At 38.1% G+C, this 25,990-nt stretch overlaps 1 protein-coding gene across 1 annotated transcript; it reads left to right on the plus strand.

The window, feature by feature from the left end:
- The first annotated feature begins 1,202 nt into the window (after positions 1-1,202).
- LOC134673091 (uncharacterized) lies at positions 1,203-25,222 on the plus strand. The gene is made up of 7 exons (XM_063531032.1): positions 1,203-1,316; positions 1,834-2,227; positions 2,880-3,012; positions 4,217-4,304; positions 5,444-5,566; positions 24,389-24,544; positions 25,071-25,222. Exons 1-7 carry the CDS (start codon positions 1,203-1,205, stop codon positions 25,218-25,220), a joined length of 1,158 nt encoding a protein of 385 aa, XP_063387102.1. The 3' UTR covers positions 25,221-25,222.
- Positions 25,223-25,990: the final 768 nt, after the last annotated feature.

The raw sequence follows: 25,990 nt of genomic DNA on the forward strand, positions 1-25,990 counted from the left end.
ATCCCAATAAGGCCTACCTACTTATGCACTATTTTTATTCATATTCATATTTATTATTAATAATGTACACATACATTACAAGTAAAGTTTACAATGGGTGAAAAGGTGAAATACATCCCAGATAAAATTACAGTTCTATTGCCCAATTTCTACCCGATTTACCCGGTTTAAATAACTGTTGGAATGCACAGATTAGGCAGTACATAAATGAGACTCTATCTTGTTTGGTACTAAAATTACAGTTGTATTGGGCAGATCTTAACTAGCTTTAGCAGTTTTGTCAATCGCAGTCACTTTTTAGTATCTGAGACATAAAAACAAGTGTGTTTTAAAAAGAAAACTAGTGCCTGCGCTAAATCAGCGGATTGAGTTGACGAGCCGACACCACCACCAGGCTCCGTTTAGTAAGCCGTGGTAAAAAACCAGAACAAAAGGGATTCAAGTATCATGACCTTTAGTGTCGTGCTATAATCACGTGACCAGTGTTGTCAGCATAGCAAAAACCATAAAATAGCACTGGCGCGCCCTCAAATCCCACGACTCTTCTCTTTCCGCACAGACTCTATGGGAAAAACCTCATTTGTCAGTTGAAAAGGTGGATTCGAAAAATTCAGGCGCGAAAGCAACGCGAAAGGTCGATAAGGGTCGAACCTTATTTCGATGTACTTTTTTATTCAGTTTTTATTATTTGAGTAAAAAAGATGTCTATGCTTGACAGTTACTGTCACACTTATTGAAGTTAATGATAGGCTTATTTTCTAGAAGATTTATGTTTGATAATATTTTAATTATTTTTGGTGCATTTCTGGCTTAGTCAATTTATTATTATATGTAAGTACATCGTTTTATTTATATATTCGTATGTGTATATAATTATGTGCTTCAAAACATGTTAATCATGTAACTTTGGCCCACTTTTCGGTGTCAATTCCGTATATCCGACGACGATGCAATAATATGCTAAATCTGATGGTACAGACGAAAGTCAACCAAAGAAACTCTTGTATGGAAAAATATTTATTTAATCACATTGACTTAACGCTTATTAGAAAAATCTGGAGAAGTACTTGATAAACATAAAAGCGAAATAAAGTACAGTCAGCAGTAAAATTGTGTCAAAAACATTTTTGTCATCAACTTGTTTTTTACTTACTTTCAGATGAGTGACATCAAAATCACTGTGCAAGATGATAATGATAAGGATGACGAAAAAGACCATATACCTAAACAAGCAAGTGTGGATACTTCCCTTGATATGCGTGCTGATGAAGATGAAGAAAAGGATGTACGAAGAAGTGTACCACATAAAGAAGAACGTGAGACGGGACGAGAGGAATTAAAAAATATAGAAGAAAGTAGATCTAATAAAATCTTTGGCGTTTTCGGTAAGATTATGACGTTATTCGGGTGAATCAACTTTTTCTTGTCACTAGTTGCCATGGTTACGGTCTCCTGGGTCACTCTTAAAATACTAGTTATATCGTATTTTAATGAACCAAACTTGAATTTTTAGGTAGTTATATAATGGGACTTCTCTGGTTGCTGACGGGCCGGTGTTTAGAGAGTCCTGGTCTAGTTCAATATATGGTAGAGGTGTACCTTACATTGAAGTATGCTAAGAGTGGCTGGCTGTAGTCGTAATATTTTACTCAGTTTTAAAATATTACGTAGGTACAGATCTACAGAGTACCTAATTCCTCGTGTGGTCTAGACGACTATCAGTAAAATAATATAAAGGTGTGCCTCTAGATTGTTATAATTTGGTTACATCAGGAACATAACTTCTAACTTTTACTGAATTCTATTTGTTTATTATAGATCAGGAGTACATAGTTGCTTACAACCAGCCACCTCCAAACTGGCAACAAGAGCAAGGGCAGGGATATTATTCACCACCACAACAAGGGCCACCACAAGGCCAAGGCCAGGGTTGGTTTCCACAGGGGCCACCACAAGGGCCACCACAAGGCCAAGGCCAGGGTTGGTTTCCACAAGGGCCACCTCAAGGGCCGCCACAAGGCCAAGGGCAGGGCTGGTATCCACAAGGGCCGCCACAAGGCCAAGGGCAGGGTTGGTTTTCGCAAGCGCCACAACAAGGGCCACCACAAGGCCAAGGGCAGGGTTGGTTTTCGCAAGCGCCACAACAAGGCCAAGGGCAAGGCTGGTTTTCTCAAGGGCCAGCACAAGGACAAGAGCAAGTACAGCCAAATGAAGTACGTCGTGCACGGCATGCAGGTATAAAGATGAAATATAATATAATATTTAATAATTTTCCAACAGTTGAACAGGTACAGCCGGAATCATAAATCTAAAGTGAAAGCGAATTGGTCAAATATATCGTAATACACCTTAATGATAAAAACGCTCCCAAATGAACAAAATGCTTTAATCCTTTTTGTGTAGCGTAGAATCCTTGATTATGTTTAATTTAATCAGCACCGTTCAATCCATCATATCCACTAGGTATGTAGTATTTTATCCCTATTTTATTATAACAACGCGTTGCTAAATTTTTAAAGCCGTGTTTAATTTTTCTTAATGCTTTGGATTTAAAAGAATTTCGGTCAAGTTAAGAAGAGAAGTTAGGCAAGACCGTATATAAGGTTGACTGTCTACAAACTCTTTCGTCGCTTCTTACTCTCGTGTTTATACACATATACTCCACTTACAGAAGTTATGTTCTGGTCTGGATGTGTCTGAGCAAAATGTGTATACAAATAAGAGAGTTCAAGAACTCTTCTTTCAAGAACTTCTCGACAAGACGGACTTTTCAACAACGGTCTTCTGACGGCTTTCCCAAGATTTTATATGCCGACATTACCAATTCTCCTCACATTTGACTTTCAAGTCATAAGAGTTTGCATTTTACTTAATTACAGACTATTCATCCGGCTCGCCTCTGGATTATAGCGAAAACAAAGCGGATCGAAATGTTTTCGTGAGGAAAGTCATGCTGATCTTGCTCGTTATGCTAATGTTCACTACTGCCTTCATGTTGGTAGTAATATTGGTGTAAGTACATACATACTCTCCGTTCTTAACATTACAGAGAACAAAAATACGTTGACATAGAATTTTAACTGTTTTTAGGGTTCCGTACCCAAAGGGTAAAACGGGACCCTATTACTAAGACTTCGCTGTCCGTCCGTCCGTCTGTCACCAGGCTGTATCTCACGAACCGTGATAGCTAGACAGTTGAAATTTTCACAGATGATATATTTTTGTTGCCGCTATAACAACAAATACTAAAAACAGAATAAAATAAAGATTTAAATGGGGCTCCCATACAACAAACGTGATTTTTGACCAAAGTTAAGCAACGTCGGGAGGGGTCAGTACTTGGATGGGTGACCGTTTTTTTTGCTTTTTTTTGTTTTTTTTTTTGCATTATGGTACGGAACCCTTCGTGCGCGAGTCCGACTCGCACTTGCCCGGTTTTTTTTAACTTTATAATTTATTACACAAAAGTAATCATCTGACCACAATAACACCAGATAGAAGTGCCGATGCAGTATAGGATGGAAAAGATGTCTATTTGTTCTCGAGTTAAAAAGATCCAAGTTTTAGTGGACTGGGATTGGGAATAGATTTGCAGGAAGTAAATTGATTTTTTATTGTTGATTATTTAAACAAATGTTTGCGTTTGTATATCGCCAAAGGGGAATGTTTTAGCTAGTTTTGTTTCAGTTAAACGAGTATACTTAGTTATAATTTATGAATAAATTTTTACATCAAACACCTAATTAATAAAAAGATCCCTAACAACTGTTCGTCAACGTATTTCAAAAGTAAGTTCAAATGTGAAGAGGAGGTATGTTCCTAGTGGTATATGTAAATGTATTATGTTATCGTTGGTCCCGTAGTCATCAGGCTAGTATATTCACTAATGGGATCCTGGAATATGTATAATAGGGGCACTTATGAGACGCCCCACTGGTGCGTTGCGTTCATGGTGGGAAATATATTCCTATATCTGATCTATTTATTTATAAGATCTACTACAATAAGCATCTCTTTATTTTCAGGGAGCCAGTGAGACTAATTTTCCGAAGATTTGGTTTATATATATTGATTCCTTGCCTGTAAGTTTTTCTTATGACATACATTATAAATACAAATATTTATTAATTACATCAAAGTTAAAGGAATGATTAAAATGTTTTTTGCCAAAAAAAACATATTCATGACATGAACAGATTGTTTTTTTTTTATTTAGCATCGTGTTAATGGTGATGAGTTGCGTCATGCCGACGGCATCGTGTGCACGAAAAAGTCCATCAAACTACGTTTGTTTAGTGATTGTTGTAAGTTAATTAATATATAGTCATTTAAATTGTGTTTCTTCTCATTTATTCGTAATGCATGTTAATTATAAGAAGTAATGTTTTGAAAAGATGTGTCCCGCCGAGTTGGTTGCCGGTCCCATATTGGGATACCCTCCTCCAAAATCTTCTCGAAGCATTTCATTTCATTCAAGCAGACATTCAAAAGCATATTTTAACATGCCTACTTGAATAATAAACTATACCTATCTTTATCTTTACTATAATTTGTACAGTTGATATTGCACGGTGTTTTTTTTAAAGTCCGGTTATTTCAAGGGTGGATACCTAATAGGTACCTTACCTATATATATTAAGTAACTTTCCCAAAGAAACCGGTATTCTAATGAACTCCTTAAAGAGATAATAAATTACTTATTTTTATCTGATAAAGCCCCTACGAGCGTGTACGCTTGCCTTAGGGCCTATTTACATAATGATTACTTCCATTTAGGGTCCTAGCTAAATTGGTTGTTCAATGCTTACGCTATAGATTTTCCAATTTAGCAAGAACCCTAAATGGCATAACAATCCTGTGTACTGACTGTACAAGAAAATTCAATATTGCTGGCAAGTGTGCATTAATATTTATTTGACTCCCGTAATTCTGTAATTTTCTTATACACCGTGTTATTATTGAATTCCGTTAACTTCGAGGTATGGTTTTACAGACGTTTAAGAGAACTAAATAGCATAGTTAATTTAAAAAAAAAAGTTTTTGTTTTCTTTTTTGCAATTTTTTTTTGTTTAAAAAGTAATTAAATGTAGCATATAGCGATGTTGTAACACGGGCATTACATTTCAACTCAACTCAACCAAACAATTGAAATCTGTGACATAGCAATGTAATTTCGTACATCAATCGACCGAAATTGTACTTAAGTTTAGTAGCAAATGTATGAACTCATTCTAAACACTAATCAATATGTAGACCGGCTTTAAGGCAAGTGTACACGCTTGTAGAGGCCTTATAGGAAAAAAATAAATTATTGATTCTCTCCGAAATGGACTTAATTAGAACATCGGTGTCTTTGAGAAAGTTACTTGATTTAAGCTCAGGAATGCACCCTTGAAATTAACGGAAATAAAAAAAAACACGGTGTAAAACAATGAACTTTCAGGTTATATTGGAGTCTCTGGTAACCGGTGCAGTAACCGCAAGATACAGAACTGAAATTGTACTACTGGCGTTTATAGCTACGCTGGCTGTCGTGGCTCTCTGTGTGGTATTAGCTTATACAAAGGTTAGCAATGTACCAACGAACTAAGGGCCCGATTCGGATTTTGAAATAGACCTCTATTAGACATCAACAAGATACGATAACGATATGTTTAAGATCTAACCTGTCAAATTTGTTATTTGCGCGATTCTGGAGATACTCTTGAACGATTTCCACAGGATATGACTTAGAGATCCAATTCACATCTAATACTTAGATATCTTACTCTATCTAACGTAAAAGTGACATTGTTTGCCCGAATTACGCTGCAAAAGAGAACTAGTTGATATCTAAACTATAACGTATGTAGAATGGATCTAGTACGTGTCGTCTCTTGTGAATATCTTGAAGTTCGAATACGGCAATAAGTCAACGTATACCGCTACACGAACTAGAGCGTGCGGCGGCACAGTGTGAACGTACCTCTACTTGAACTAGAGCGTGCGCTTGCGGCGTAGTGTCGTATATGCAAATGTAGGTATTATGCGAGCAGCCTTAGCATGGCAAAGATTAAGGTAGCTTCGTCAAAAAAGGCCCATCTTTGTTTTTATTTTTCTCATGTTCCATATGAACTTGCAGTTTTATTAGTAGAGAACATAGATAGAATACTTATAAAAGTATGAAATTTTCAAAGCAGGTATATAAGCTTATAACGGGTTGTTCTTTGGCCTCAGTTTGTAGAGAAGCTCTTTCCTTGAAGAAGGGCGACTGCTACCCTATACAAACGTAGTCTCAATTTTCCTCTGTCGATATTAATGTTATTATCTGGGAGACCGAGGTTTGCTCGGAAAACATATACTTAAAAACTATATAATGCGCGTTTTCCCAGAGATAAAACCTATACCTAGGTTAGATTTTTCGCCCCCGAAAACCCCCATACATCTGTACTGTGGGTTGGCACTTATTACTTTTTTCTTTCAGTTTGACTTCACAAAGCTTATGCTGATCATAACCTGCATCATGGTGGCTTTAGGCGTTCTGACCATAGCGGTCGTGGTCGCACGCTTCGTGTTTGGATTCTATTCGAAGCCTCTGATGATAGTGCTCCTTGTCGCCATTACAATAGCCAATGTTGTGGTAAGATTCGTCTTTATCTCTTCTCCTTCATCTTCCTCGCGTTATTGCCATGGCTCATGGAAGCCGGGTCTGCTTGACAACTAATCCCACGAATGGGCGACATTCAAACCCAAACGGTAAACTAGGCCTTATCGGGATTAGTTCGGTTTCCTCACGATGTATTCCTGCACCGAAAAGCGAATGGTAAATATCAAATGACACACACAGTACCTACACTATAAGTTCCGGAAAACTCATTGGTAGGTGGGAGCCGGTTTTCGAACCCGCGACCTTCGGAATGAAAGTCAGACGCTATTGCCGCTAGGCCACCAGCGCACACTTCAAGATTTTTTTATATCTAGAGTAGCTAATCTAAACACGTGAACAGTCCCCATACAAAATGTTTAAATAGGCAGTTTTTATGTCAGTGCACGTTTGAATTGGCCTGTAAATTCATTTTATGTGTGCATTCCTGAGCTTAAAGAAGGTAATTTCTCAAGATATTCTAAATTAATCAACTTTGAAAATAGTATTAATTTTATTTTAATGTGTGCAATAATCATTAATATTTACAACTAACAATGCACAACAACACAACAACAACAACTAAGAATGTTTACAACTTTTCGGAATCTTTCTGCAGTTTCTAAAAGCTTATAAAAATGAGCCCACCCTGGGGGTTGCGTACTAACAGATGTAGTGCATCATTCTATACCATCGTATTTTCACGGAAACGCATGAACATGTTATGCTATTTTTGTCAGTCTCAGTACAAAAAGTATAGAGGTTGACTGAACACAAATACGAACGTTTCCGATAAAATGCGCATTGTACCTTGTACCTACGGATCGGCAGCGTCATATAGTTAGACCGTAAAAAGTCTGTGCAGCGATTTCGGTAGCCCACGTAGTGCAACTTTACTGTCATTTTAAACGGCAAATTTCTATGAAATGATGACGTGTACATAACACTTACACTGCGTGGGCTATCAAATCCGCTGCAGAATTTTATTGGTGCGACTATATCAAATCATTGTTTGTTCCAGATGCTTATAATCGAGCTACAGATGGTGCTGGGAGGTAGATCAGTGGAGCTGAGTGAGGCAGACTACGCGCTGGGCGCTTACTTGCTATACACTTCTATAGTACAACTATTTTTGCTCCTTGTACAACTTCTTGGGATTATTGATTCTTAGTCCTAACATTTTGTTACGGGTTTTTTATGTTTAACATGGCCTCGAAGATCGCTCATGCTGTTTGGTGCATTTGAAATGCAAAAGTGGTGCGTGAGAGGAGTAATGAGCATCTTGCAGAAAGTTTCTAAAAAGTTGGATAAGATCTATAGAATTTCAGAAAAAAATTTAGAGGTAATTAAAGATTTCGGAAACGGAAAATTTCGGTTTTTTCGAGATCTTTCGATGTAAAAATATTACAGAAAACTTTCCGACAGCACATCAGTATTTGTTACCAAGACGATCGTCAAGGTCTTATCGAAACCATACCAAATTGTTGTTTTAACCCCTCGTATGCGGCCTGTCAAATATGATCATTGAAATAGTGTCCTTGACATTTAAAACAATAGATTTAAATTCACACGCACGGATCCGTGTCTAAGCATACGAGCGGCTAAGTATATTTGATTGTATTCATCATCATCATCTCAGCCATAAGACGTCCACTGCTGAACATAGGCCTCCCCCTTGGACCTCCATACGTGCCGGTTGGAAGCGACCCGCACCCAGCGTCTTCCAGCGACCTTAACAAGGTCGTCTCTCCATCTTGTGGGTGGACGTCCTACGCTACGCTTGCTAGTCCGTGGTCTCCACTCGGGAACTTTTCTTGATATTTGATTGTATTAGGTGAAGGAAAACAAAGTGAGGAAACTGAACAGGCCGAATAACCCGAGGGCCATGAAACTTATCTTTATTGCTGTTTTATTTATTTATTTATTTCCAAATTTAAGGGCATTCCACGAGAAATTCGCTTGTTAAGGGGCAACTGGACTTGACTCTAGAATATCAAATATCAATCCATTTGTAACCTAAATATTTGCAAGTTAAGACATTATTTATTAAGAGAAATGTTGACTTTGTTCACGTTATTCATGGAATCTTTCTAATTTCCATAAAATATACTTTCATAGTTTATATAAAGCTTTTGATATATTGATACTTTATTAAATTTATATTGTATTAAAACTTGAGTTTTATTTTGTAAATTTACTCTTTAAACGAGGGTAGAGTAGACTATGGCGAGCAGTGTAATATAAAGGTCAAAGATAACCCTCTCGTGCAAAATTAAAATTTTCTATGAGACGATATCCCTTGGCGCCTACATTTTTCTAATTTGCCGCCTTTTTCTACTGACAAGATCTGCTTGACCAACTATACGTCATAAGTTTATAGAAGTTTGACGTTTAAAATAACACTTTGTATATGGAGTGTAGAAGTAAAGGAGAGCTATCTTTTATGATAAGACGGTTGTAAAAGTGTCCAGCTGTCAGTTGAAAGAATAGTTCGAAATCTCTACCTTCCATAACTTTGTATATACTTTGTACTGCGTGGGCAAGGCGTGGGCTGTCAAAATCGCTGAAGATTTTTCTTGGTTTAACTCTATGCAGTTGCAGCATCATGTCCAAATCATGTCTATGAATATAGACATTTCTGCTTATTGCTTCATGTCACTTTCATGTCAATAACGTGACGCTACCTAGTGTCATTTTCTAAATGATTTTATTTTAAGATTTAGATTATTTTACGACGCTTTGTGATATATATTATTGTATACTTTATGTAAGTTCTGCTTGCTTTGTTTCTGTTATTTGTAATCGGTTGCTTGTTTACAGTGCAATACCATACAATACAATACCATTTATTTCTCTCATACATTTGATAATATTAATTCAACCTAAGCTATATTTATTTATTTATTTTATTTATTTAACCTAAGCTATTAAATTATATCGAGACGCACGATTCGTTCCTCGAAGGACAATTATCACCTAGCCTTTGTCATTTTAATAACTGGTTCACAAAAGTATAATCTGCTTTTTCACTGAGGCGGAGATGAGAGGAGACGTGCGGAGATCAGCTAAGCTTACAGTACCTAGTTTACCAATTCGCTTACACGGTAAAATAGAAGATATGACACATTAACAAATTATCAATTCAAAGAAGTAAAACTTAAATACAGAAAGTTTAAGATGCATTATGAAACTACACAACGGGACTTAATCGCGTATTTAAGTTTTAAGATTAACCTCCGACGTTTCGAGGACGGCGTTGTCCCCGTGGTCTCGGAGAAGACTGGCTTAAGTTGACATCAACATCTTCTAGCCGCGCGAGTTTTTCGAACTACCCGCACTTGGTCTTGTTTATCAGTTTGAACGTTTTGCGCACTAGGGATGTCACTCTGTTGACACACAACACTAACGATATTTGATTTATCGACTGTCGATATACTTTTCCGCTTACATTTACTAATGACTGGATTCCATGTGGATGAGATCTTAAAACCCTCGTCCCGATTAAAATTGCAATGTTTTTTGATTTCAATCGCTTCTCGCACTTTTCTACTGTAGAAATGGCGATCTGTGGAAAGGATTTTAGGGTTATCTTAAAACTTAAATAAGCGATTAAGTCCCGTTGTGTAGTTTCATAATGTTAAATAATCGTGAAAGTTTAAATCAGTGTTTTAAGATGCATATTCATCAGTATCATCATCCTCCATATATTATCATCCGATAGACGTCTACTGTCAGCAGGTGCAGGAGTTCCTCAGGGAGATAAATAAATAATTATTCGGAGACAATCTTAAGGGCTCATATAGACGTTGCAAGAACTCGTATGCGTGTTTCATTACATTGCAGTAGGACGGTCAATTGGACTTAAACTCAATAGTTCTCAATGTAACTAAAATTGCATATGAGTTCGCGTGCCGTCTGAAAGAGCTCTAACGCTTGAAACATCACTTTTCTATCAACAAGCGTAGCGAGTATTAGCTCCACTTGCACCATTCACTAACCCGGGGTTAACCGGTTAAACCTGGAGCTACCAGTACAATTTGATACTGAGTTAACGATTTAACCGGTCAACCCCGGCTTAGTGGGATGTTGCAAGTGGCACTTAGAGTAGTACCTATAGCAATATTAGCACAAGGACTTAAACAACAACTTTGCCCCCTTGTAAAACAAATAACTATTATTGTCTTATTCCCTAGATGAGTGACAAAAATCCTATAAGTAATGATAATGCTAAGGATGTCGAAGAAGGTAGTTTATCTAAACAAACAAGTCCTCATACTTCCCTTGATATGCATGCTAATGAAGATGAAGAAAAAAATGTACGCGGAACTGTATTACATAAAGAAAAACATAAGAAAGGAAGAGAAAAAATAAAGGCAGGTACTGAATTTAGTAAGTGTTATACTTATATACTTGTGTGTAAGGAGCTCTTTTTTTGTACACGGGATTCAGACATTTTATAACTATTTATTTTTATAATATTCCTATATATGTATTTAATGTAAGATGAAACATAATAGTAAAAGGATTAAAATGATGTGACTCGTAATAGACATACCCGTTTAAAGTTATAAAATAAAATACTAGTACCAAAAAGTCTTCAATAGTGATAGACGTATGTGAAGTCTAAGAAAAATCGTACCTACCCGCCAGATTCATGTGTTTCGTAGGCACTAGATTGTCAATTCGACTTCAGACCAGCAAAGCTACCACATAATAACAGTACGAGTATAGTACCATTTACATCAGCTGTCAAATTTTAAGCTAATGACGAAACAACGCTAGAATATTGATGATGCCCTCATCATGTGATAAACACAAAAAACGATCTAGATAATTTTTATTCATTAATTGTCAACAAAGATAAGTAAGCAGCAACAACAAGACACATTTAAGCTACCAAAGGTAAATATTGTTACAGTAAAAAACCGGGAATACATCGTGTTTGCGTTCGGAAGTGAGCCCGCAGGTGAGCAACCACAGAATCCAACCCCGGGAGCTAAATTATGTGCAAGGGTCTATCCACTGCATACCGTGGGGTATATCTACCTTCAGGGTCATATCCGTTAATCTGTTAAAGCTCTGGTCGCTATAAGAGCGTGCGACTTTCAATCCGGAAGTCGCGGGTTCGAACCTCGGCTCATACTAATGAGTTTTCAGAAATTTATTTACGAAATATCTTTTGATATTTTTACTAGTCGCTTTTCGGTGACATCGTGAGGAAACCGGACTAATCTTAATAAGGTCTAGTTTACCCTCTGGGTTGGCCAGATGCCAGTCGCTTTTGTAAAATCTAATGCTTACGCCAATTTGACATGGTTAGGCTTCATATTCATGAAACTTCCAAAATGGGAGGCCCTAAATGCTAAAGCGACCATAGGACCTTAGAATACTTTTTTTTTCAGAGATCTATAGTGAAGGTAAAGACGATAGAAATGATTTTGTCCGGAAAGTCTTCATCATTTTGTTTGTTATGCTGCTCATCACTTTTGGATTTAATTTATTTGTAATGATGAAGTAAGTATACTGTTATGAGTATATAATGTCCCAGCAAATATAATCTTTAACGGCAACAGTAGCATTATGTATTGGACCTTAGCATTTCGGTATCGTCTTGGGTCGTCCCATTCGTTTTTTGTCAAGTTCTTAAATTAGTCCTATTCTGCTTTCGTCACCCATTCTACATTCGTCACAATCGTCGGTGGCTTTCAATGTAGAATAAGTGACGAATGTAGAATGGGTGACGAAAGCAGAATAGGACTAATTTAAGAACTTGACAAAGCAGTAGCATTATGTATTGGACCTTAGCATTTCGGTATCGTCTTGGGTCGTCCCATTCGTTTTTTGTCAAGTTCTTAAATTAGTCCTATTCTGCTTTCGTCACCCATTCTACATTCGTCACAATCGTCGGTGGCTTTCAATGTAGAATAAGTGACGAAAGCAGAATAGGACGAATTTAAGAACTTGACGAAAAACGAATGAGACGACCCAAGACGATACCAGCATTTCTAACAGTGGGACGTTTACCTTACAGTAGTTTGTATATCCAAAAACAGACTTTTTTAATTTCTTCATGTCCGTTTGTCCGTCCGTATGCATTTATGTTCGTGTTCATAATATGTCAGAGCCACTTTTTTCGCAAAGCATAAAGTATGTGTATACATATTTTATTTTGCGAGTGTGAACTTCTAGTAGAGGCTTTATACATGTTACTTGTATGTACCTCGATAACACTACATCCTCGATAACATTAAAAAACTTGCTCTTCTCTTCCCTTGAAAACATAAAAACGAAGTTGAGCACCAACGGCGTAGGATCCCTACGGTAGATACGACTTAAGACATAATATGTACAATGCAAGCATCGCACATTTCTCGCGTCAGCATTAAATATAATGACTTTATAATAATTGCTGTATTTGCGATTACACCATACATCGATTTATGTTTTAGTTTACGTTTATACGTGCTCCTAGCTAGTACTCATATACCTTGGTTATCAATAAATAAATATACCGAAATCAGTGTTTCCATCAAGATTGCAATCTACCATCAAGAATCATATCAACTCAGATGTACTATCCGTACATCTTATGGTCCTTCGAAGCTATCAGTGACTGTGACAGTGATTTCGTCCAAACGGCCTCCCACAAGCGGGTCTCACCGTGCGGATTGAACAGGCGCTGTGACTCATCCAGAGCCTGACTATATTCATTGTCATAGGAGAACAGCATCAGTTCATCATCGAAGATATCAAGACTATCAAGAGACGTCTACTATCAAGCCAAGTAAGAGAAATCTCGAACTTGAAAAATCATCATTGTCAGTGCTGCAGCAATTATCATCAATTTTAAATCAGGAAATCAATATCATTATCAAACATCAAATATCAGTGGCCACAGTATTGTCAATAGTTTGTTGATTAATACTTTTTATTAATATCTACACTACTTCCTATCAATAAATCAAGATGAGTTTAGAAAAGGAAATGGAAGCGATTCGCAACGATCAAAATCAGCTCATGGCCAATATGAACAGGCTATTTGAGAACTACAAAAAAGATGGTCCAAGCCGCCGAACTGAGTCTAACATCAATAACAAGTTGACCGGCCTCGACGGATTCTGGCAAGAGTTGGCAAAGCAATCATGCAAGGCTGGTAGCATTCAAGAACGAGGAATGCAACTATTTTGCCGAAAAGACTTACAATAAAACCAAAACTTTCTACGAATCAGCTCGGTCTGTATTGCTAGATCATTTGGATTCAGCGAAAAGGGCTCCTCAATCACCGAGACCTAGGGCAATCTCACCGAAACCAGCAGAACGTTCAACACACCCTTCGTCAGAAATGCCTAATTGGACCGAAGAAAAAACAAAAGAAGAAGTGCATCCTGGGCCATCAAATCACCAGAGCCGCGAAGTCACTCGAGACAATCAATCTGAGAATCAGGACAAAACGGCTACCCGGGCTCCAGTCAATCCAGAGTTCGCATTTCCACCTATTTTCAATTTCAACGAAAAACCAAGCGTGGATGCTGCCAAGTTATCAGAGAAGATGAGAAAACAACAGAGCAACTTCAAGGCCTTCGCACGTACTTTATATTACATAGACCTCTCCACCGTTAATGAAAAGTGGGAATTGGAAGATCTACTCAAATCAGTCCAATCTCGTTGGACAACCATTGACACGCTTCACTGGGACATCGACAGTGAACTTTTCGAAGACGACGAAACCTACAATCAAACGTTCTACAAATATGAGAGAAAATTCCAAGACATCAAAAAATCCATCAATTCAAAAATATGGTCCATGGCCCACCGTGAGAAATCAACTCCCGTTATGGACATACCGCCGTTTAGTGGAAACTACCAACAGTGGGTTTCATTCAAGGATTTATTTAATGAAGCCATACATCATAATCGCTCCATGTCCAACGCACAAAAGATGCAGTTTTTGAAAAATAAGGTCAGAGGTGAAGCTGAAAAACTTATTCAACATCTCAACATCAGTTCAGAAAATTATGAAACCTGCTGGGAAATCTTAAACCACAGGTACAACAATACGAAACTGATTTTCACCGCCCACCTCAATAACCTGCTGTCGCTATCAACAATGCAACAACAATCATATCAACAAATCAAGCGTCTACATGACACCACCAACGAGTGCTTAAATGCCATCAGAAACCTCGGCGTGGACACCTCGTCATGGGATCCGCTTATCGTCCATATTTTATCACAAAAGTTGGACGCGGAAAGTCATACGGAATACGTCGAATCATTAAAGAACCCACGTGACTTGCCGACCTTAAAGGAATTTCTAGATTTCCTAGAAATGAAGTTTACATCATTTGAAGCCAGCCGCCGCAAGTTGGACGCACCAAAAACATCCCAACAATCAGAAGCATCAAGAAAGCCTTATTACAAATCATTTGTAGGCATAAAGGATTCATCATTATCACAAAATAAATCAAATGATGTTAAATCAAGTTATTATCAAAGAAAACATTGCCCAGTTTGTAATAAGAATCATGGCATATTTAATTGCGAAACATTTCAAAGTGCAAAGCCTGAACACAAACGGAGCATTATTGCAAGTTTGAATTTATGCAAAAATTGCCTTTACAATCACTACGATAAGGAATGTTTTTCAACAAGTCGATGCCGCACATGCCAAGAAAGACATAATACACTCGTGCATGATGCCTACAGTCAGAAACAAGATACTTCCGATCTACTTAATAAACGGAAAACTGTTGCAACTATTACGCAAGAATGTAATAAAAATATAGAAGTTTTATTACCTACCGCCCTCATCAAGGCAAGGGCAGTAGATGGAACTTATCACATTTTGAGAGCATTTATTGATCCTGGAGCACAGATGTCATTGATCACGGAGGCTGCGGCTCAACTTCTACAGATACCCCGAAAAAGCTGTAACGACACTATGTATGGCCTCGGCATTAGTGGAAACACCTGCAACGGCGTTATAAACGTCACCATGTCATCAATGCATTGTGACTTTCAATTTGACGGCGAGTTATTTATCATGAATAAACTCACTCTGCCTCTACCGAATCAAACCTTCGTCAAACCCGATCTGTCGTACTTAAAAGGACTTCCACTGGCAGACCCGGATTACAACATCAGCCGCCCTATCGATGTGATTTTGGGAACAGAAATCTACGCTAAATTCGTCCAAAATGGAACCATAATAGAAGGCGATGACCTCCCAGTAGCTCAGAAAACGAAACTTGGGTACATCATAAACGGAAAGGTCCCATTGCCATCGTATCAATGCTGCACCGTCGTCAACAACATGAATAATATCTCGCGCTTTTGGACCATAGAAGATATCAATGAAGCATCAAGTTTGTCATCAGAAGATCAATATTGTATAAACTTCTACCGCGAAACTACATTTCGACAAGAAGACGGAAGATACGTCGTTCGATTGCCGTTGAAACCAGAAAAAGAAAATGCTCTGGGACAATCAAGGAACATTGCCATAGCACAGTTCAGGCAACTCGAGATCAAGTTTCGGAAGGATCAAAATATCGAGAGAGAGTACAAGAATTTTATTCAAGAATACATAAGTTTAGGCCATATGCGCGAATGTACAGACGAAATCGACGGGCCACCCAACTCGACACAAGAGTGCTTTTTGCCACATCACTGCGTGCAAAGGCCTGAGTCAGCAACTACATCTCTTAGAGTCGTGTATAATGCGTCTGTCAAAACGTCAAATGGGACAAGTCTGAACGACATCATGTACAGCGGACCCAATTTACAACACGACTTATTGTCACTCATCATTAAGTGGAGACAATATAAGGTCGCGTACGTTGCAGACATAGAAAAAATGTTTAGAATGATTGGTATAAACATTCAAGATCAAAAATATCAGAAGATCATTTGGAGAGACAATGAACATCAAAGGTTTCGTGAATACGCCTTAACGACCACAACCTACGGCACCAAGGCTGCCCCCTGGTTAGCCATGATGACGTTAAGACAGCTGGCCAAGGACGAACGCCACAATTATCCTGAAGCGGCTAAGGTCGTAGAAGAGAGTTTTTACATGGATGACCTTCTACACGGCTGTCACGATCTTGAATCAGCGAAGATAATGAAACAAAATTTGATCGAATTATTACAATCAGGAGGGTTCAATCTTCGAAAATGGGCATCAAACACACCCGAACTACTACAAGGAGCTAGCAAGTCTCAAGATCAGCAACAAACATTCGAATTCAAAGATCAAGAAACAACGAAAACGCTGGGACTACGATGGCACCCGCAGGAAGATCTATTTACTTTCCAACTAAAAATTGCACCACTATCAACTCAAACATCGATCACAATGACGAAGAGAGAGTTACTGTCAAGTATAGCGAAAGTATTCGACCCTCTCGGGTGGCTATCGCCAGTAACCACGAAATTGAAGTTACTGTTTCAAAATGTCATATCAAATGACATCGGATGGAACGATCAAGTACCGCATAATATCAAAATGGAATGGTACACAATGTCACAAGACCTACAAACTATCAAAGATATCAAAATCCCCCGTTGGCTAAATACCTACAAGAATCAAGACCTTGAACTACACGGTTATTGCGATGCATCGACTAAAGCATACGCGTGCGCAATCTACTGCCGTGTCATCCCTCCCGACGACAAACAATCAACGTCGCCGCCGGTACTGATAGCAGCAAAATCAAGACTCGTACCGTCCAAAAAAGCTGTGACCTTGCCGAGATTAGAACTATGTGCAGCTCTTCTTCTATCAGCCCTCATGGAGAAGGTCAAGCAATCCCTATCAGAAAACAAAATCAAATTGGTCTGCTGGTCTGACAGTACAGCAGTTTTGGGCTGGCTAAATGGCGAACCTAGCAAATGGAAACCATTTATAGCGAACAGGGTTACTCAAATTACAAAAATCATACCGCCGACTTGTTGGAACTACGTCAAGTCCGAAGAAAACCCGGCCGACTGCGCTAGTCGCGAAATCACGGCCCAGCAATTACTAAAACATCCTCTTTGGTGGAATGGTCCAAACTGGCTATCATCATACAGTGAAAATCAAGAAAGGCCCACATTCACTACGGATCAAGAGGTTAAAACATCAAAACAAAGCCACGCGGTAACATGTAAACAAACAGACGGGGACATTATCAATGAATTAATAAACAAGCATAGCAACTTGACACATTGCACCCGCGTGCTCGCATGGATGCTACGAGTGGCCGCGCGGCGTCAGCAGTGCTCGAGTTACCTAACAGCTGACGAGATAAGAAGCGCTAAAAATAGAATCATCAAGTACGTGCAAGAAAGAGAGTTTTCAAATGAAATCATTAATTTGAAAACAAATCAATCAGTGGATTTAAAAAGCAGTATTTTGAAATTAAGACCTTTCCTCGATCAACATGGAATGTTACGCGTTCGAGGACGACTTCATAACGCACACATCAGCTGGGAAATGAAGCACCCTCTTATTATTCCACATAGAGGTCGCCTGACGGAGCTACTTATAGATCAAGCACATAAAGCTGTTTTGCACGGAACCGCCAAACTCACACACTCCAAGCTAAGAGAATCAGTGTGGATTGTAGGAGGTAATAGAGCTACGAAAAATCTCCTACGCCGTTGCATAACGTGCCTTAAGCAGAAACCTCCAAAACTATCACAACTCATGGGGGACTTACCTGAATCAAGGTCAAATCCATCAAGGCCATTTTATAATACCGGTGTGGACTATACAGGATACGTATCAGTGAAGGCAAGCAAGGGTCGCGGCATCAAAACAACTAAGGGCTACATTGCTGTGTTTGTCTGCATGGCGACAAAGGCAGTGCACTTAGAGCTAGTTTCAGACCTAAGCTCGGAATCATTTCTGGCCGCTCTACGGAGAATGTCCGCCCGGCGTGGAGCACCCCGTCATATCTTCAGTGACAACGGCACAAATTTTACTAAAGCCAACAAAGCAATTAAAAGGGAGTATGAAGAGATCACTGCCTCGCTAGATGAATCATTCTTCAAAGCAATCAGCGATATGAACATCAGCTGGCACTTCAATGCACCTTCGTGGCTCAGCGCGGGCGGCCTGTGGGAAGCGGCCGTCAAAAGCCTCAAACATCATCTTCACCGAGTGCTGGGAGAACAGCACCTAACCTTCGAAGAATTTTCGACTCTATTGGCACAGATAGAGGGTTGTTTAAATGCACGTCCACTGTGTGCATTGACCGAAGACCCTGATGACCTGGATTATATCACACCGGCACACTTTTTAGCAAGTGGTCCGACTCTCCACATCGTTGAGACTGAAAGGGACGAGCGTACACGGTGGCGCCTAACACAGAAAATATTCCAAGATATATGGAAAAAATGGCAAACTGAATACCTGTGTCAGTTACAATCACGCTGTAAATGGACGCAACCCAAGCCAAACATTGAAATCGGCGACGTCGTAATCATTCACGACGCAAATTTACCTGCCGGCAAGTGGGCTCTTGGCAGGGTATCAGATGTTCATGCAGGAAAGGACGGCCTTGTCCGTGTCGCTTCAGTAAAGACAAAAAATTCAATAATCAAAAGGCCCATCATCAAGCTGTCAAAACTGCCAGTATCAGAAAACGAAACGTCAACCAGTGAAGATCAGAAAAAAGATACATCGGCCACGCCCCCTGCAAGACAAACAAAACAAAGAAAACCAGCAAAATCCAAACTCATTGGTTACATCACTATGGCGCTTATGATGTTTATGTTATTTATATCGCCGGCGCAATGCACTCATGACATATCACATTTCAAAGGGGGACAAGGCATTTACTTTGATAAAATAACAAATATGAAACTGGCCCGAGACGAATGGAAGCTTGTAGTTTATTATGACATCAATCCATACTGGGAAGGATCAGAACTATTTTCCAAATATATCAAACACTTGGAAAATATGTGCCACGCTATCGAAAATAAACAACAGTGTAACATCGTACTCAATCAACTGCGTCACGCCTTTTCGGAATTAAAATACTACGACAGCATGCTACTCGGTCAACGTGTCGAATCACCACGTAAGAAGAGGGCATTCTTCAACGGCGTCGGCAACCTTGCTCACAGCCTATTCGGCGTGCTCGACGATCAGTTCGCCGAACAATATCAGAAGGATATCGACCTCACCCGAGCTAATGAAAAACATTTAGCACAATTATGGCGGAATCAAACCTCGGTTATAGAAGCGGAAGCCAACCTACTAAAGAGAGTTGAAACATCAATGCAAAATCAGCACAAAACTTTCAACCAACACATAAACAACATCGAGATGAGCCTTAACAAACAGGCTACCGAAATTCAAGAATCAACACAAATAAATGAAATCACCGTGTCATCAATCATCGCTAATAACATACTCGTAAACCTGAAGAGCATACAAGATACTTTATTGGACACCATCGCTAACGTCATTTATGGCAAATTCAACGTTCACCTATTGACACCACAACAGTTGAAAGATGAGCTGAATATCATAGCCGGGCAAATGCCAAAGGATTTGACTCTACCCTGCGAAAATATCAACACCGATCTACCCAAATTATATCAATTAATGAAGGTGCGAACAAGAATGACCCGCCAGTACCTTATCTTCGAAATCAAGATTCCCTTAGTTTTTCAAGATGTGTACGAACTCTTCAGATTAATATCAATTCCACGTCAAGTTGGAAAAAATATGATCAAAATACGACCTATAGCACATCAAGTGGCTATAAATATCAAAAAAGAATCGTATATACCTATGTTGGATGAAACTGTAAATAAATGCTCGCACTACGATTCTAATACTCTAATTTGTACGCTACAAGGTCCTATTTATCAACTAAAATCTGACTCACACCTCTGCATTGCCGATCAAGTTTCAAAAGAGTGCTCAGCTGACTCTGACACTTGCCACAACATATGGACGGAACTAAGCACTATGAATACATACCTATTCTTTTGTTGTGACGAATGTACGGCGAGAATCATATGCGGACAGGAGGTCAAGGCCGAGCATCTGAATAAGGCAGGAATCATAACTCTTCAAACAGAGTGCGTGTTAAATGGAGACGCCTTTACCATATTTCCACAGAAGAAACATTCGAACGACATCAAAACACAAGCAACCGTTGTTAAGTTCGACGTGCCCTCCATAAACAACGTTATAAATTTAACAGTACCAGTCTTACAAGGCGAATCAAATGCTCTTGAAAGCAACGACAAATATTTCAAGGTCATCAAAGACCAAATCGAACATATGAAGAACGAGGGAGCGCTATTAGACAGGATCAACTACCACGACGTTCATCATTACACAGTAATCTACGTGGTCCTAAGCATAGTCATCGTGTTAGCAGCGCTGTACGTGCGCCGCTGCATTCGACGCCGTCAACTCGTCGCGCGCCTCACCCCTTCGTTCGCCGCCGCCGCCCCCCGGGAGAGCGGTCGCAGACCAACCTCGATGTCATCCACATCGCGCAGCTCCATCCCATCAGCGACCGAGCACAACCACAGCGGACAACCCCCTGAGAGACAAGATCATCGCGTCGCGGCAACTGCGCTCAACTCTACAAATACTTCTATTTTTAGGGGATTTACTTCTATCAAATAATTTCAGTTTCAAATTATTTAATTACATCAATCAGTTTTATATAAAAATATCTCAGCATCTCTTATCAACTTCTCATCTCCTGGCCGGGAATATGTACAATGCAAGCATCGCACATTTCTCGCGTCAGCATTAAATATAATGACTTTATAATAATTGCTGTATTTGCGATTACGCCATACATCGATTTATGTTTTAGTTTACGTTTATACGTGCTCCTAGCTAGTACTCATATACCTTGGTTATCAATAAATAAATATACCGAAATCAGTGTTTCCATCAAGATTGCAATCTACCATCAAGAATCATATCAACTCAGATGTACTATCCGTACATAATACTTAGTTAAACTTAATATGTTTAATTAATGAAGGAGTCCCATCGGAAATTCGGCATTTTACGACACAAACTTTTTAATATTTGGGTATTTTGGGACTTAGACGATATTAATACAAGTAATTATTTTTAAAAATAAATATATATATTTGTCGTTTATGCATTTAGGGACTTAATTGTTTTGGAATTTAGGACCAATAAAGGCATTGGGGACAATCTATGGTATTGTGATATTCCCAGATCTCACAAATGTAAACAAGAAATCCACTTGAATGAGACGTGCAATTTCCTTTACAAAATGTTGTTGTTGGCCGAAAGACCATGACAAGATTTTTTTTGACTAAGAGCCACTATTTTAAAAATCCGCGTGAAATAAAGCTGTATACCTATTTACGCATTAAGTTTAATTTTAAATACTATTTCAATATTTGTTTTCAGCGAGGTCTTAAGAGACTTCTTCAGACGATTTTTCTTATTCATAATGATTCCTTGCCTGTAAGTATTTTTTAAATGTTGTTGTGCAGAAAACGCTGCCGGCGCTATATGTTTTGCTGTCACTGAATTGTCAAACGTCAACTTTTAACAATCAGAGTTCTCGCAAAATGTATGGATATTTTCAACTTTGTGAAAACAGGCGTTACGGAAAACTCGAAGATGCGTTTTCACTAAACCGGTTTTTGTGGTGTTATATTATATTATAGGGTATAGAGTAGATATATATTTTTTCTGTTTTTTACAGCATTTTGTTGGCGATAATGGGTTGTTGTATGCCAACAGTGGCATGTTGCCGGCGAAGCCCTACAAACTATATATGTTTAACAATAGCTGTAAGTTTTATTTTAATCATTATCACAAATCAGTTTGTCAAAAATTTCACTTTTGGTACAAGCTTTTACTTTTCCTTCAACAGGCAACATTCATTTATACAATTTTAACAAACCCAAATACAATTATAGTCTGTATCTTTAGGTATTTGAAAAAGAGTAAACAAAATCTACCCTCAAATGGCTTCTGAAGCCAGTTGAGCGTAGATAAAAACATTACTACCCGAAAATGTACAAATTATTTGTTTACTTTTACTTAATCTAAAGATACAGAGTATAGGTTGCGTTCTATAATCACAGATTTTCTATGCCCATCTTCTGTATCCATCATCAGATCAGCTCGATGGTACCATAATGTAGCAAAGTTTCTACATCGTATGAAGTTACGGAACTCTCCATTATGCGTGGCCCGACAAGCAACTGGCCGGTTTTTATCTTGCAGGTAATATTGTATTCACTATTTTGCGCTTGCTACACTGCCCGGTACCGCACGTTTATCGTAGTCATAGTAAGTACCTTCAAAGATTAAACCCCCATGTTCATAAAACTTTACAGGTCTCAATGAGGGTTTCCGCGATCGAGATTTTCACTAGATGGCAGCACCATGACGAGAGGTCTTTTTGACAGCTGCTGTCAAAATCCACCAACAAAAAAAACATGGTTAAACATGATTGGTGGATTATGACACCTAGACCTCTCGCCACGGTGCTGTCATCTAGTGAAAAACTCGATCGCGGAAACCCTCATTAGTTATAGGTATCGGCAAGAGAGTTAAGGTCAATTATTATTTCATCACACTTGCTCGAAAAATATATAATTTCATGCAGGTATTACAGGTATAGTCAAGGACAAAGGCCTATGTCGTACCCGCGGGAGTTACGGATTGTGAAAAAAAGCTATAACTCAATAGGGAGTTATGGCTTTTTTAAATTAACTAGGTATATGAATACATATACGAACCATGTAGGTTAAGAATTATAAGTAAAATTATTTGTTTAAAGTCGAGGTATAAAGGAGTTTTACTTTTAAAATACCGACGTTTATTATTTAATATTTTTATTTAATCTTTTAAATAATATTTAATTTGCTGCCAATAAATTCAATGGCGAACGAATGTTTGAAATGTCACCGTTTTTGAATGACTTTCTTTGAGTTTCTTCGAGGTCTTTTTTTAGCTTAATATCCTGTATTTAAGTCACGTTTATTCATTCAATACTGTTTTTGCAATGAATACTATGCGTAATTAACTAATCATTGACCTCATTTCTCCTGGGGCCAGTTTCTCGAACGATATTAGACTAATATTATTAGTCCACGAACTGTCAAACCGAATGGGTTGTCATGACAACACACTAATAATATTAGACTAATATCGTTCGAGAAATGGGCCCCTGCAGGTGCCTATACATATCAATATAAGAATAATATTAACGTACTTATTTATAATCTAGGCGCTGATCACAACGCTCGTGGTAGTAGCGGTCTGCCTGGCACTGGCGTGTACAAATGTAAGCAGTTAATACAACTTTTATACTCTAGCACGTCTGGTCTAGTACCTACTAAAATAAATACTAAAACACATATGTACCTACTAGGCAAACATAAAGGACCCTATTGAAGAGCCTCTGAAGGTAATTATAAGAATCCTTTGTATTTGCATTCAAAAATCTCGAATTTTGCGGGGAGATAAAGAGTTAACACATGCAAAAGATCACTCACACAATACATGCAAAAAAGTTCGGTGACGGCACACGAAGAGACACACTCACATTAAAATTAAAATTAACATTCTCATTTTGACGCACACGAACATATCACGCATGGAGATGTCTTTATAAGATTTTTTGCACATTGTGCATTTGCAACGTTTATGACAGGGTTAGTTACGAGTACTGAAAGGCTACTCCATTACTGTATGCTCTAAGGATCCACCAGAATAATTAATATCTAATTCAATTTTTTTTTCAGTTCGACTTCACGAAATGGATACTATATGTAATAGCTATCTCCGTTACGTTGTCCGTCCTCATGTTAATCGTAGTCATTATGATGTTGGTCTTCCATGTGCGTTTGAAACCTCTCATGTTAGGACTAACATTTCTTATGACTTTAGTCAATGTCGTGGTAAGAAGATATTTTTTAAAATTAATAATAACAATTATGTTCTTTAATAATGGTATATTTTTAATTTTCTTTTTGTTTGCATTTTTAAACACAGCAAAAGAATATTAGTATTTAAATAGCATAATATTTTAAACTCCATTTATTACACAACTATTTAAATAGTCAAACCATAATAATATCTAAAAAGATAGATATATATTTAATCGATTAGATATAGAACTTTGGTTGTCATTTCGGACTATATCATGCCCGCGGGACTTAAGGGGTTTAACCCTTTACCGGGCAAGACTGAAAAAAATCCTCAATTCAAACCTAGTGTACAAGAAAAATGGTGTTACAGGGTAGTTTTTTTGAGACTGTTGCTCTATAAAGGGTTAAACATAAATGTCCACAGAGCAGAGAGTTTTTTGTGCATGTAGGTAAGGATATCATCTAGGTCTCCCTATTAGACTATTATTTGTGTTTGAAGCTTAAATAATAATTAATATAGGTAATTTAGACAGAACATTTTATTGATTTGTTTCAGATGTTTATAATTGAGCTACAAATGGTTTTAGGAGGTAAATCCGTCGAGTTGGACGAGGAAGACTACGCTTTGGGAGCATTCATGCTGTACACATCCATCATACAGCTCTTCATAAACATTCTTATAATGGCGCGCATGGCTGACAGTTGAAAGAGGTCCAGGAAAGGACGAACCGCTATAGAAACTCCAGCAGAATTACCCCAAAAGATGAAGCCGTACTTGGAAATTAATGGCACGTAACCATGGTTAAAATAAAACTTTTGGCAGATGCACGGTATTCATTGACTTGTATTTAATTGAATATATATATATATATATATATATATATATATATATAAATATATATATATATATATATACAGGGCGTCCCACGGCTATGCCACATGGAGGGAAAGTACCCTAAATATTGTAGATGGAACATTTTACTGAAAGAAGACATTATTTTAATTTAAAAAACAATTTAAACTGCATTCATAGATTTTTAAATAATTACATGGTTGAACCGGGAATCGAACCCGCCGCACGAGAAAAAAAATCACCCTGTAGCTTTATCATACCGATCGAAAGGCTTGATCATAAGGATTATTTTTTGCTAAATAACATAGTGTCGGAAATAAAAGGAAGCCCATGAATTTTAACATTTTTAATTCAAAATTAATCAATTTAATTTATCAAATGCTCAAAATGTAGTCTCATTCTGTTGAATACAAAGCCGCACTCTTTTGATTATTTCGCTAAATTTCACATCAAATGTTAAAATTCATGGTCTTCCTTTTGTTTCTGACACTATGTTCTTTAGCAAAAAATAATCCTTATGATCAAGCCTTTCGATCGGTATGATAAAGCTACAGATGATTTTTTTTCTCGTGTGGCGGGTTCGATTCCCGGTTCAACCATGTAATTATTTAAAAATCTATGTA

This window comes from Cydia fagiglandana, chromosome 2, assembly GCF_963556715.1.
Source record: "Cydia fagiglandana chromosome 2, ilCydFagi1.1, whole genome shotgun sequence".
Classification (NCBI taxonomy): Eukaryota; Metazoa; Arthropoda; class Insecta; order Lepidoptera; family Tortricidae; genus Cydia; species Cydia fagiglandana.